Source organism: Paramacrobiotus metropolitanus, unplaced genomic scaffold (genome assembly GCF_019649055.1).
Source record: "Paramacrobiotus metropolitanus isolate TYO unplaced genomic scaffold, Prichtersi_v1.0 Parri_scaffold0000240, whole genome shotgun sequence".
NCBI lineage: Eukaryota > Metazoa > Tardigrada > Eutardigrada > Parachela > Macrobiotidae > Paramacrobiotus > Paramacrobiotus metropolitanus.
Window position 1 is genome coordinate 1,222 of NW_026570460.1, and position 13,531 is coordinate 14,752.

At 44.9% G+C, this 13,531-nt stretch overlaps 1 protein-coding gene across 1 annotated transcript; it reads right to left on the reverse strand.

Annotated features, from left to right (window-relative positions):
- Positions 1–552: 552 nt before the first annotated feature.
- LOC129601487 (uncharacterized) lies at positions 553–5,074 on the reverse strand. Its single transcript, XM_055500314.1, has 3 exons — positions 4,855–5,074; positions 1,359–1,774; positions 553–1,119 (listed from the first exon to the last, which is right to left on the reverse strand). Exons 1-3 carry the CDS (start codon positions 4,940–4,942, stop codon positions 724–726), a joined length of 900 nt encoding a protein of 299 aa, XP_055356289.1. The 5' UTR covers positions 4,943–5,074; the 3' UTR covers positions 553–723.
- Between the last annotated feature and the right edge of the window lie 8,457 nt (positions 5,075–13,531).

Consider the following 13,531-nt stretch of genomic DNA (forward strand, 5'->3'; position numbering starts at 1 on the left):
GTTTTTTTGCCAATTTTGAAATGAATTTTGTGAGCAATGTATAATGCCTAATATTATTACTTTAGGTAAACCTCTTTAAACTAGCTTTTAGAACTTTCACACAACTATAGCTAGCATAAACCGTGTTGCAAACATAAATGATTTTCACGCCAAAATAATGTGTTATATAAATCATTCCGGTACACAAATGTTATAAGCGGTGTATGGGGCGATTATTCTTCGGTAGTGGCCTCGCTTTTGCCCTACACGCTGCATACCACAACAGATTGTATTAAATCAGGAAAATATACCATTCTTAGAAGATGAAAACATCCTTGCGTAACGCAACCAAATTCCCTACCCTAGCTGCGCGCTTGTAAAAGGTCACGCGTGAAATTAATGGTGGTCACAGTACGGTAGTGTACGGTACGGTATACTTGTGAATTAATGGTATCGGTATCTAAGAAATCGCGTGCATTATGACCACCTGCATAATTTATTTTATTAGTTTGGTGTTAATTGGGTACTGTTCATATACTGTATAATTATTAACAATAAATTAAACTGAAATCAATAACAGAATAATAGACGAAATCCTTGGTAAACTGAACAAGCACTCTCGAGTCCGGAAATGCATCAATTTAAATTAATTTAAGAGGATCAGTATGCGAGAGCTGGGCAGGATGTGCGAGTAAATGGCTAATTGCATGAATTCGTAATCACTGGCTGACGGCACCAACTGTGTCACTGCACCACGATCAGCGCCCTCTGCACAATCCATTCATGGAGACCGACATGCGGCCGGTACCAGCATTCCGCCGGTCCGTTGCCGGTGAGGGCGGTGATATTGGGTATGTGTTTATCCACGAAAATCCGCTTGTCGAAGCCAGGACGATTCAGGAACCGGGCCGCGGTAAACGCCTCCACGTCCTCCGGGGACGGCGGCTCGAAGGGGGGCAGGGAGTAAAGCGCCTCCGCCGGCCGCGTGCTCACGAGCCGGCCGTTATGGCGCACCATCACATGGTTCAGCGGGAAATCATTCTGGATCACTTCCGGTGACAGCGGCCGACGCAGCGCGCAGGATATCGTCAGGGTGGCGCCGGCGGTCAGCCGCTGACTGGGCAGCGGTGTAGCGAACACCTAAAGAATAAGTGCCAGAAATCTTCAACATTACCGGAGCACATTTAGTTCTCGCAGAGGTCGACAGTCGGTACCGCGCAAGCGAAAGTTTTAGTCTATGTATCCCATTTTTGGCATTTATGTACCGAGCCATTTTCTTTAAGAAAAGCAGTAGGATGCTCTTCTTTGATTACCAGCCGTCGCAATATTTGCTGCAATGATAGGAATGTACTTGTCTAATCCTGAGAACTGTAAGCAACCTGGTTGGCGCGTGTGACTAACGGCAGGAGCCTGTAGCGTTGGAGGGGGATGCCGGTGACGGTGTCCCGACACGTCACCTCGCCTCTGGCCAGGAAGGAGACGTTATGGATGCGGAAGAGCAGGACGTTGTCCTGCTGGCTGAAGCTGTACTCGTGCCCGTCCTCCACCGGCCCCACCGGCTGGCCGCGTTCGAAGACGACACGGTTGTGGTGTCGCCAGGATACTTCGTGCCCGTCTTTACCATGCGGCAGCTGACAGGTGAACGTCACATGATCGCCCAGGTGTGGACGCTCCAGCCCGGCTTGATTGTAGACCGGCCACGGCTCGCTCGCTCCTCCCCAGCCGCGGTCAAACGGCAGTATCACCAGGTCGTCCTGACGTTGCTGCCGCAGTCCCTCCTCTAGGATTTCATTCACTGCAATAAATTGTCCAGTGGTTACTGCCAGATGTCCGCCGGCAAGACTGCTTTTGGTGGTTAAGCTTCAATGTGTCACTGTTAGAAACCAAACTGTCTCGGATCTTTTCTTATTCGTATCCGATTACTTCCTCTGTTACATTTCGGCCACATGCTATCACTTCGGCCACCGTTTATTTCGGCTCTCGCAATCGTGTGACAAACTGCACTGGTTACTTCACTTTCAGAGGGTCATTCAGCCAAGTGTGGACACTTCGAAAAAAAAATTCCTTATAAATTTCGTTTTAAGAGAAATGATGCCATAAGCATCTCAGTACAACGACTAACTAATCTGAATGCTTTCTGCAAATTTTGGTGAAAATCCAGCGCAAAATGCTTGCGATATTGTCTGTTAACCAAAAGACTCCGACTTCCACCCCTTGACCAGTCAAAATTTGGCTTTCGATCACCTGGCCTTAAAAGGATCGTGTGTTTTTCAAATCTGCATGGTTTTAATTGTGAAAAACGACGATCCGGATATTTTTTATAGCAAAAACGATTTTATATTCTTGGGCGTTCTTGCGGTAGGACGGTTGGAAAAAACGCGAAAACAGGAAGAGACCCACAGGAGCCATGCCCGTTGCCCGAACTCTTATGCACGAAACTATAGCTATCCTTTCCGCCCCTCCATAAACTGAAGTTGTAAAACAAGTCTTTCTCTACCGTTTACAATGTTCATTGGTCGAGAAAGACGCTCCACGGATCAAGCCTGGCAGGGAAGAAGAAGTCGTCCAGAACCCGAGACGTGCTCCCGGGAGCACTGCTGAGTAAACAAGGATGCAGCTTCCCAATCGAGAAGTACTAGTAATTCCTCTAGAAAAGGACTGTTCGAAACCCCCGACAGGTTTTCAACGGGTTATGGCGAAAATTCAAATTTTAGATAAATTTTGAATAAAGGGAATGCATTTCCTATAGTTGAACTGGTCAACTGTTGCCAACATGGGGGGGGGGACAAACTTAATTTTTTCCTGAGCTACAGGATGAGGAAATCGTGACTCGGTTGAATTTAAAGTATGACTGGGTGTTGTGGCTACCTGATAAAATTTTTAAAAAAGTAAAATGAGCCCGCGACGGCTAAGGAGAAATTTTCCAAAAAGTGTCCACACTTGGCTGAATAACCCTCTGTACTTGTGTCCCTGCTTTCTTAAATTTCTCATGTTTTCTAATGTTTTCCTGTGTTTTCTTGTGTTCTTCAATGTTTTCTTCAGGTCTAGAGCAGGGTTTTTGATTTCTGATTTTTTTATTCGGTCAGATTGAAGTTTTAACTCTGCGAGTACGAAGTTTGAAGTTTGCACATTGTGACGGTCATTTCATTTAAGCGCTTGTGGAAAAGTTAACTTTTAGTAAGCCATAAGGGTACTCGTACTGTACTCGTGGAGTCGTGGTGAAACGGGTGGCAAGTGCCTTAGTAAACGGGGCTGCCAGGGATTCCTACATTATCACCCTACAGTTGCTGTGATCCCTACAGTTCCTTTGCACATGTACGACACTCTTAACGACAGTACGAGTACATAATATATACTTTTGTTGCACACGGCCACCGTGCGGCCATGGAAGGGGTGGTGGTGACCGACGGACGGACACCGCGAATTGATTGCGGTATGCGCACCTATATACGGCCACCGTGTATGTGCGTTAACTGCGTCTGCAACTTAAAGTGCGTGCGTTAATAAGGATTACGCACCATGCTGCATACGTTTGTGCATTTGGTGGCGGTGACCGACGGACGGACAACAGCTTGTCCATACTCGCTAGTCGCTGACCACTGAGATTTGCTGTAGCTAGCGGTTGGTTACGTCGTTCATTTTGGCTTTGCGTTCTCCCGCCAGTATTCAAAATTTGCTGTGTTCGGTCGACGGAATGCGAGTTTATCGTCTAACAGTGTCTATCGAGGCGACTTATATTACAAATCAGCGATTTACAAGTCTCTAGAGTCACAAGTTTACACTCACTAAGCACAACATGGTGCTATTACATACTAGGTAGCGGGTGATACGATTGCTACCCGAAGTATTTGCATCGGACGCGCTTCCGGTAAGTGCCACGGGAAAGATCATTGTGGGGTAGCGGTAATGGGAGAGTTTTGCGCCACATACATACTGTATTTACACGATATTAAGGGACAGAGAAATGCCCTGGAACGTCCGCACTAGACGTCGGCTCCATTGATGTCAAATGAACCGACAGCTAGTGCGGGCGGTCCTGGGGATTTCTCTGTCCTTTAATATCGTGTAAATACAGTACTGTTTTGAAATCACAATATTATGTTGGGTAATCCAATAGGTCATTAACCGTCAAATATATTGTTACGAGGTAACAGAGATCAAATGACGAATTTAAGAAAAATGGCCCGGTACATGGTGTTAAAAATGGTGTACATACCTTAAAACGTTCGCTTTCGCGCACTCCGAATCACTTTTCTGTAAAACTTTGTGTCATTCTAAAGCTAAATGATTTGTATACATTGTTCTGAAAACCGTTTGGCGCGCGCAACATCCGGTTGCCGGGACATGGTGTTCTAAAATGAGCGAAAAGTTTAAATGCATTGTTATTTACCAAAAGTCTGGTCATTACCCGATCTTCTTGAAACTTTGCTGTAAAAGGTACATGGCTACAAAGTCGCAAGTGGACCAATTTCAGATCCATAGCATTTTTTTCCGATTTTAAAATGAATAATAAAATTTTTGAAATTCATTTTCAAATCGGAAAAAATGCTGGCTCACTTTCGACTTTATGGCCATGTGTCTTTTACAGCAAAGTTTCACGAAGATCGGGTAATAACCAGACTTTCGGTACACAACAATACATTTAAACTGTTGCCCCTTTTAGTTCGCCATATCTCGGCAACCGGATGTTGCGCGCGCCAACGGTTTTCAGAACTATCTACAGATATACAGATCATTTAGCTTTTGAATGACATAAAGTATTACAAAAAAGTGATTCGGAGATGCGCGAAACGGAAAGTTTTTAGGTATGTACACCATTTTTGACACCATGTACCGGACCATTTTCCTTAATCGGGGTACCCGTTTCGCACTTACATCTTTCTGTTTGGGATGGGCTGCAACATCCAGACAGCTGAATGACTGTGACTGTCCACAGTAGAACCACATACTTGGTTACCGCCATTGCGAAAAGCGCAGTAATGCTGTGCCCGGTAATCGCCCAGCCGATAACAGCTGATTCGCAGGGTGGCGAAAACCTTTCCCGGAAGAACAGTCCCGATAATTGTCGAGAAAAACATGGAGCACTGTAGCAGTCCCTTTTTTGGTAAACGTTATCAGTAATATTAGTGTTAGGCGTTGCCTAGACGACATCGGTCGGGCAATAACACGAATCGCCGCGATTTTGTTTGGGCATCGCTGTCAGCTGCCGCCTAGGAATGAGAGTGGAACGTGCATCACTGCCATAATTATTCCTGCTAACCGCTAACGGTAAAGGCAGTCAGTGCTGAACGGCTGTCGTATTATTATTAGCTAGTAGAAATGTCTTCTACCCGGCACCCGCCGTACGGATTATAGCGACATCGCCGACATGCACATACCGCACCGTGCAGGTATTGCGGATCCGGAAGCTGGTCACCCTGTTCGTCGCTGGGATCTTCAAGCAGTGGTCGCTGTCGACGCCGTGTGCGTGCGGCTTGCACGGCAGTGTATTTTGCTTTGCCTCTTCCGAACACAGCAGGCAGCACTTTACCGAAAACGAGTACTGATCAGGGTGGTCACAGTGTTTATGGCAAGTAGTAGTATCGGATTAATCGTGTCATCTGATCGGATTCCCAAAACGAAAGTGGACCTCACCACGGTTCGCAGTTGTTCAACAGCGGGCACGTGCACGTAATACTGTAAACTGAAGACGATTCTTTACTAATTTTGTGATAATATGAAATTCTGCATGTGTCAGCAGGCGGAAATCGAATGCCCGAAGATACTCTGTACGTATGTACATGGTACAACACATTACCAGTTACATAACCGCTTATTCAGTAATATGGTTTAATCACGCTTATTCCTTATGGACAAATCGCAAATCAATTGCGTAAATGTCACCACGGCTCAAATAAACAGGTAAACTGCCTGACCCATAAGGATTCATTCGAGTATGGTAATAATTTTACGAATTTTAATTTATTTTCAATGGACAATTGTAGTAAGCAAGTGCATTACGGCTATGAGTTAGCATGTGCAGATAATATCTCATTAGCCGGTAATAATTTGTGGGGAAATTGTGCGGGGGAAATTGTGCGATTAAAGCCAAGCTGCCAAGTTACAATTTAAATGGCTATATGACGACTTGTGATTTTTTTTTCAGAGTTCTAACAGCAACATGCCCACTGTGTGTATCTGTACAGCGCAAAACAGAATTATCTTTACATAATATTATGTTTATGATTCAACAGACCATGCCATGGGTGTTGCTGAACTGAGTGTTTTAACAAAGTAATTTATTGTCAATTTGAAGAACACTAGTCACTACTGTCAAGTATGCCGCTTATGCTTATGGTCATGTGTACTGCACACACTGAAGTCGTTATTGGACAAAGTATTGTACAAAGGGTGTTCGACAGTTAATTAACATTCCCTATTTTATATTTCCCGTCACAAACGTAATCAGCTAACCATACTAATGTTTTAACTAACAGTAATCGATTAGTAGTCACACCGGATTCTGCCTTTACTTACTTACGATGTCGATATGGGTGCAAAACAGTTCCTATGAGCCGTCAAAAGTGTTTGGCAAGTTACCACGCGGTTTTGTCGCGTCTGTTTTTGCGATTGTTTTCGGTCTTCCTCGTCGGATTTACTACTCTTCGTGTTAAAAAAAAATTGCATTCTCTACAGTACCGATTTGGTGCATGGGCTATATAACATTGTTCTACAGAAGAGACGCAGCCACTGTCAGTGAGACTTCCACTGGCCAGATACTATGTTTTTTTAAACAGCGAGTATCTATGCAAATAACAGGGAAACGCGGGAAACGGGGAAACGCGTTTTGTATGATGGGTATCAGGATAGCATAGAGAAAGTGTTTCTGTTATAAATGCTGTTCTTTTCGGTACATAATTTGTACTCGTACTATAATACTTATTACAGTGCTGAACTTTTGTACCAAAGCAAAATAAAGCATCATGGCAGGCCCATGTACAAGCCGGTCCGAATGATGAGCACGTATTCGGACCGGCTTGTTATAGAGGCCAGGGTGCTAAGCGTTAGCATACTGAGCGCGATGTTAACGCTTAGCACCCTGGCCTCTACACTACGTTTACCACACTGCATGCGTAAATGCGCTCCATGTACAGTACAGATTATATTGTCATGTACAGATTATATTACATGTAAAGATTATATTGTCCCTTACTGAATCGACCGTTTTCTAGCTACCTTCCGCCAGGCAGTTACGATTATACTCATTACAATATATGGCGTGCACCAAGCCAACAGCCAGCCAAACGCATAAACAGGGTGTGGCGTGGCGTAGTATGCTGTCGGGCGTGACCCATAAATGTAAATTGTTCGCTGTTCTCTATCGTGCTCATCATCCGGACCGGCTTGTACGGTTGGGCAAGTGTGTATGACGAGACAGCCAATAAAGCGCTCATTTTCCATTTCTAATATAATCGGTGTACGGTAGTAATAATCAGCTGACCACAGGTACCGCTGTAATGACATGCGGCAAATTCACCGAGTACGTGGCGTATACGGCGGGATCACGTCTTGACTGCCACCAGAAGGTTTGACGGGCATTCTCCGCCACGGCCCTGTCGCCCGCCCTGCACCGGCAGTGTGGCTGGCATCGCTGGCATTCACACGAATGACCGGCTGGGCAACACACAATTAAGACCGGTGGCGATCGCAGGAGAACCGTGGTGGCACAAACCTTCAGAGCAACAATCAAAACGATGATCCGACAACCGTCATGTTTATACATAAAGCACCGCGTGACCTTTGCTAATATTCCCATGTACGCCGCCGAGATTTGCATATCAATCAAAATAAACACTCCATTATGGAGGAATAAAAACCAGCATCGCAGTCTCATTTTTGCCGCTCTTTCTTGCAGAATAACACAACAACAAATCTGGGCGGGAGAGATAATTATGGCCATACAAAATAGGACTAGAATTCGGCGGTTCCCGGTTTGGAAAATTGAATAATAAAATCAACAAACAGTGAGCAAACACAAACACATCCAAGACGCATGAAATCATCACATACGTTAAAACAGAACATTTACTGCTTTTACTCCGACAATTCATGCGACACGAATTTTGTATTAATAACCGGTGAATCACTGCGAAATATAATAAATAATCTGACATCCAAATGCGGTATATAGGAAGACATAAGAAAGCATAAGACAACTTAAGAATATCAACCAATTTTCAAGTTATTTGCCGGTATACGCGAGATATGCAGCATACTAATAAAGATAGAATATCCATCCCGGCAACAAACTGGCCCACAAGAATTCCGCGGGATGAGCAGCCCATAGGTAACCGGACAGTCGATACCATGGATATATAATCGAGCCAATCAATTCCCATTCAGCGCACTGATTTGCTGTCCGCTTCCGGCGCACACAATACGCAGGAACGAGCGGTGTTAAGTGTTAACAGTGTCCCTGGGTAAACACCGTGCAGGCTGAGATTGGGACGCCCGCTTTACACTGCAGCTAATCATCCCGCGGTTACGTTCTACTTCAGTGTTTGCTAGTGTTGCGAATTGGGTGGGTTGTGAGCGAGATATTGTAATGATGGCGCTATTGTGTAGTGTGTACAGCACCGGTATGCAGGGCTTATTGACGCTGGCTGCTGTGTCAGCGGCTTTGTCATCGCGCCCCGGCTCCACAGCGGTGGACAATGGGTCCAAATGCGCTAAGAAGTTGACAGAGTAAACATACGCTCGACCTGTCCACACAATGGGCTGCATGTACGCGGATTATTCACCCATCCCATGTTGGTTATATCGCAGCAGTGTACACCGTACACTACCTGCACGAGGTGGATGATTGACACATCACAATGTAAGCTCCGCCTACCAATTACCCGCGGCGAATTACTGCCATCAGGCTCTGCTGTTTATCCCTAACAGACTCGCATAAAGCTCTTTCTCTGTTCGTGAAGTTCTAACTTATAACTGAAACCTATAAAAAAAATGACGAAGTTGGTTGTATCATACTTTGACGTTTCTTCTATTTTGGTCACTTTGCTGTATACAGTTTCTTAATGTATGTCTCAGCCTTTATTGTCCTGTGGTTGGTACAATTCAAGATCGTCAATACATGTAGTTCCCAATTTCACGAAAATAATCAGACAAAGTGCTACGTAACTGACAACAAGGCCACATTTTGACGCCGCAAAAAGGGCAAGCCGACCTGCACATCACAAAGGCGCCTAAAAAATAATGAAGTAGCAAAAGCTTCTACGTTAGCAAAAGCTAAACATTAGTCTTCTACGCATCTTAATTTGTAAACACAACAAAGTCTTCGCTTTTATGGCCTAGACTCCAACTCTGACTCTGACTCTGATTCTGACCACTCAAACTCTGACTCTGACTACTCAAAGTCTGACTCTGACCGCTCAAAGTCTGACTCTGACTCTAAGGTTTCTTAGGTTTCTTAATAGGTTTCTTAGGTTTCTTAGGTTTCTTAGGTTTCTTAGGTTTCTTAGGATTCTTAGGTTTCTTAGTTTTCTTAGGTTTCTTAGGATTCTTAAGTTTCTTAGGATTCTTAGGTTTCTTAGGTTTCTTAGGTTTCTTAGGTTTCTTAGGTTTTTTAAGTTTTTTTTTCTTAGGTTTTTTTTCAAGTTTCTTAGGTTTCTTAGTTTTCTTAGGTTTCTTAGGTTTCTCAAGTTATTCTTAGTTTATTCAGTCAGAGTCAGAGTTTGGACAGTCAGAGTCAGACTTTGAGTAGTCAGAGTCAGAGTTTGAGCGGTCAGAGTCTGAGTCAGAGTCAGAGCTTGAGCGCGGGCCCGCTTTTATTGCGATGACTAATACAACTGCGTAGTACAGTTTAAATACCGTAATTATCGAATTAGAAGCCCAGGGCTACAAATATTTCAAACGACCCACGGGGTGGGCTCTGATTACGGGCATGGGCTTGTATTTAAGTGGGGGGGCTTCAGTTTTTCAAACCAGCTTTTTGGCATTTTTTAATATGGGCTTTACGGTATTTAATTAAGCCCGTGGGTCTCTATTTCGGGGGGGGGGGGGCTTATAACTTTCAAGCGACCTTAGGGGTGGGCTCTAATTACGGGGGGGGGGCTTGTATTTTGGGGGGCTTCAAATTCGATAATTACGGTACATCGTGACCGCAACAGGTATAAAAAAACGTGATGCATTAATTTTGTGCACTTGCACACCACATGTACAATATTATTATACTTACGTTATACGGATATAACGTGAGATTTTGCGTGGAACATGAACGCGGTTGCTGGGGTACTTCTGTCAGATTGTCAGTTATCTTTGTGTAAGCATAATAATATGCGGACATTGTGGCCGGATTATGCAAGTAGCAAAGTCGCGCCGTATCAGCACATTTCATCAGAACTCTGCTCGCCGTTTGCTTTCTTAACGACAATAACAATATGTACCGGTATATGTGCCGGTAACAATCCGCCAACTCAAAACTCATGGACACTACTCTGACGTGTTCTGATCAGCCTGCCATGTAGAAGCCCGGTGATTGATTTCCTGCGTAAAGATACAGCGAGGAAATACAGAGATTCATGGGTTACGCCCGTTTACGCTAATTCAAGCGCCATACCACGGCGGCCGCCACGCCACACTCGTCATGCGTTATACGTGCAACTGGCATGGCTAGGATGCGTGAAACATTTCGTACAAATGTATTAATTTTGTCGTAGAAAATCGATAAATATGTTTATGGAAAAAATCGAAGGATACAGTGTAAAAAAAAGTCGCTAATTATAATGTTGTAGTGGCTTCTTTCTAAGCGCCAGCATCGCGTTTATTATTTACTAACGATACCTTTACATAAGAATTTATTCACCCGGCTTGTACATGAAAAAATGTTAACGTTCAATAAACTACGCCTGTAATCGCCGCATTTGCACGGGAATTTTTCAGCACTTTTTGGCACTTTTCAACACAATTTTTGGCACGGTTTCTTAACATTTGTGCATGAAGTACGGCTTAGCCAAATGTTGTACTCGTATATACAGTGCATTGCCGGGCGTGAAAACCGTTTATCTGCGCAACATGCGTTTGGTGGAGTGAAATCCGACTCCACACGGTGTACAGGTCAAATGCAAACCGGTGGATAAAGGCTCTTGTAAGAGTTTACTCATAAATGGATACAGTGGAGGAAAACATAGAAACTAGAATAGAATTCCAGTTCAGCGAAGTCTAAAACAATCCAGCTAGAAACGTTTTTGCAACGAATAGATGTTTATATGCAGCCGTCCTCCCTGGGCGGTTGCAGTATGCACAGGTGACCCTGGCCGCCCGGAATACTGTTTGGCCGCTTCGCTCCGCCCAATCAACGATCCTTGCGAGTAATGTGTTCGCATCCGGCCTTTAAACACGGCACACACGCGCAGTATTGCGCAGTCCGCTCCGCGTTCCCGCGTTTCAGGCGCTGATAGGTCCTTGTGCCGTCGGTGAGCAGGCGAATTGGGCTGGGCGTGGGCGCGGTTAAACAACTGCCGCTGCTGTTCGAGCTGCGCGTCTGCAACGTCGTTTGCCGGGTTATTCGTGCTGCGCTGCATTCAGCCGGAAGCCGTCGATCGCGAGGGCGGCACCTGTGGCACGTTTCGTACCAAAGAAAAAAGTGAATCGTTTTTTCTCTTCTTGTAGTCACAGTAGACATCTGTATACAAGCTGTAGACACCCTGTAGAACTATCGGTAGTCACATGGTTTCTTAGGATGTATACAGCGTGTCTACAGGATGTCTACGGATGTCTACCGCTGTATATAGACAGCCCTTCTTAGGTTCAGCTCGATGCTCTGTCTGTATACACCGGTAGTCATCTGTAGACAACCCTGTAGACATACTGTAGTCACCTGGTTTGTTACTTTTTCTCAGGTTGTATACAGGTTGTTTACAGGTTGTCTACAGGTTGCCTACAGATGACTACAGTGACTACAAGAAGGAAAAAAACGTTCCAGTTTTTTTCTTTGGTACAAAACGTTCCATATATAAGGGCGGCGAAAACCGTGAGAAAATTACGTACACGCTGCATCCACTGCTGACACTGACTGACCGTTGGATTTTAGGTTTGCCAGCCAGGAGTTTAACCGAACGGCTGGTGATAAAAGTCATAATTTTGTCGTCTGCAGTGCGTGGTGTTTAATCGAGCGGATTGCAAGGTGGTGTTCTATGAATGCGATGTGAGTTCTCTATACGGTTGTACCGAACCGTCTTCGAAAAATCCATACTTGTACGTATTCGCCGCCAAAATAGTGAAATATTTTACCAGATAGTCAACAAAATGCAGTCAGCACTTTACTAGCGGTGGTTGCGAACCACATTATTGCACGAGCTCGAGCGCCAATACCACTGGGAAATGGTATTGGGATTGTGAATTTGAAAAGCGTGACGTACGCTGATCGGTTCTAGACGGAAAGCCGGCGGATTCTAATCCAGAAGTACAGAAGGATGGCGCTGAGACCATCGAGTACAGGTATACGCACCGGCTGATCGTTTACACCGGAGGCCATGTCTACCTAGCTTATCGGCTGGAGAGCCGCAAACACAAGTATTGCTCAATCACAATCAGGTAGAGATGGCAGCGGCCGGCTAAGCGGCTGATCTTTCGGCTGACGGCCGGCTGAAATCCTTAGCTGGCTAACTTATCGCGGGCTGAAGCTCCCAGCCTGCTTGGCATCGACTATGGCTTGCAAAACTCCTCAGCCGGCTGCCCAATCGCCGGCTAGGTCGGCTCTCGGTCGGCCGCTGCCATCTCTGCAATTGTTGCAGCGATTCGACGAGCGACATTAACCTTGATTATGTGGTGTCTCCCAACCGGGTTGCCGAGGCAGACCGCGGGAAATGCGTGCGCTCCAGCCAGCCACGTTCCCCACTCCGGTGTTGACATCGGTGTGAGGTGTGCCACTTCTTCCGGCAAAACACGAATATCGGAAATTTTCCGATATCCAGAGTGCGTCGCCAGGCAGACGTTCCAGGTTTTTCGGTCAGCCGGCTTCCCCTCGAGAATGGAACCCAAAGGTCTATCCTTAAAAGATAAAACAAAGCCCGGATGTGGTCACCCTTATACCATGGGCGCGCGGAAAGCCGCTGGCCGTGGATGTTACCTGTGTTGACACGCTGGCCGCCTCTTGTATCGACCGCACCATTTTAAGTTTCATTTTAAGTCTAACAAAAACCATAATTGCTCGGGAGATAGAATAGCGCGTAAAATGGGAAATTTGGGAACGCCCTTTACATGTTGTTGACTTTGTTGTTAAAAATCTTTTTGAGAAAACAAATAGCAGACCTAGCTGCAACTGACCTTTTTTGGAACTTTCTAATCCACAAACTAACGCGACCAGATCCGTCTGAAATATGGTATTGCGTATTACTGCATATAACTGCAAAACTAGGTGTGCTGCTGTATTAATTAGAATTCCTTATCAATTTTTAATTTTCTTTTCAAAGGAAGAAATGCTAAAATGGAGAGTATATTGGAAATATTTTGAAATGCTTAGAAATTTTTAAAAATGAAGAATTCCAAATTTTTGAGGTAATTCAATAAA

What these genes read in the sequence shown, in the direction of transcription:
- LOC129601487 (XM_055500314.1), bottom strand. Translation starts at nt 4,942, where the DNA reads ATGGCGGTAACCAAGTATGTGGTTCTACTGTGGACAGTCACAGTCATT. An exon ending in CCCATCCCAAACAGAAAGAT is followed by an intron (nt 1,775 to 4,854) that starts GTAAGTGCGAAA and finishes AATTTATTGCAG; the next exon opens with TGAATGAAATCCTAGAGGAG. An exon ending in TAGTCACACGCGCCAACCAG is followed by an intron (nt 1,120 to 1,358) that starts GTTGCTTACAGT and finishes CTTATTCTTTAG; the next exon opens with GTGTTCGCTACACCGCTGCC.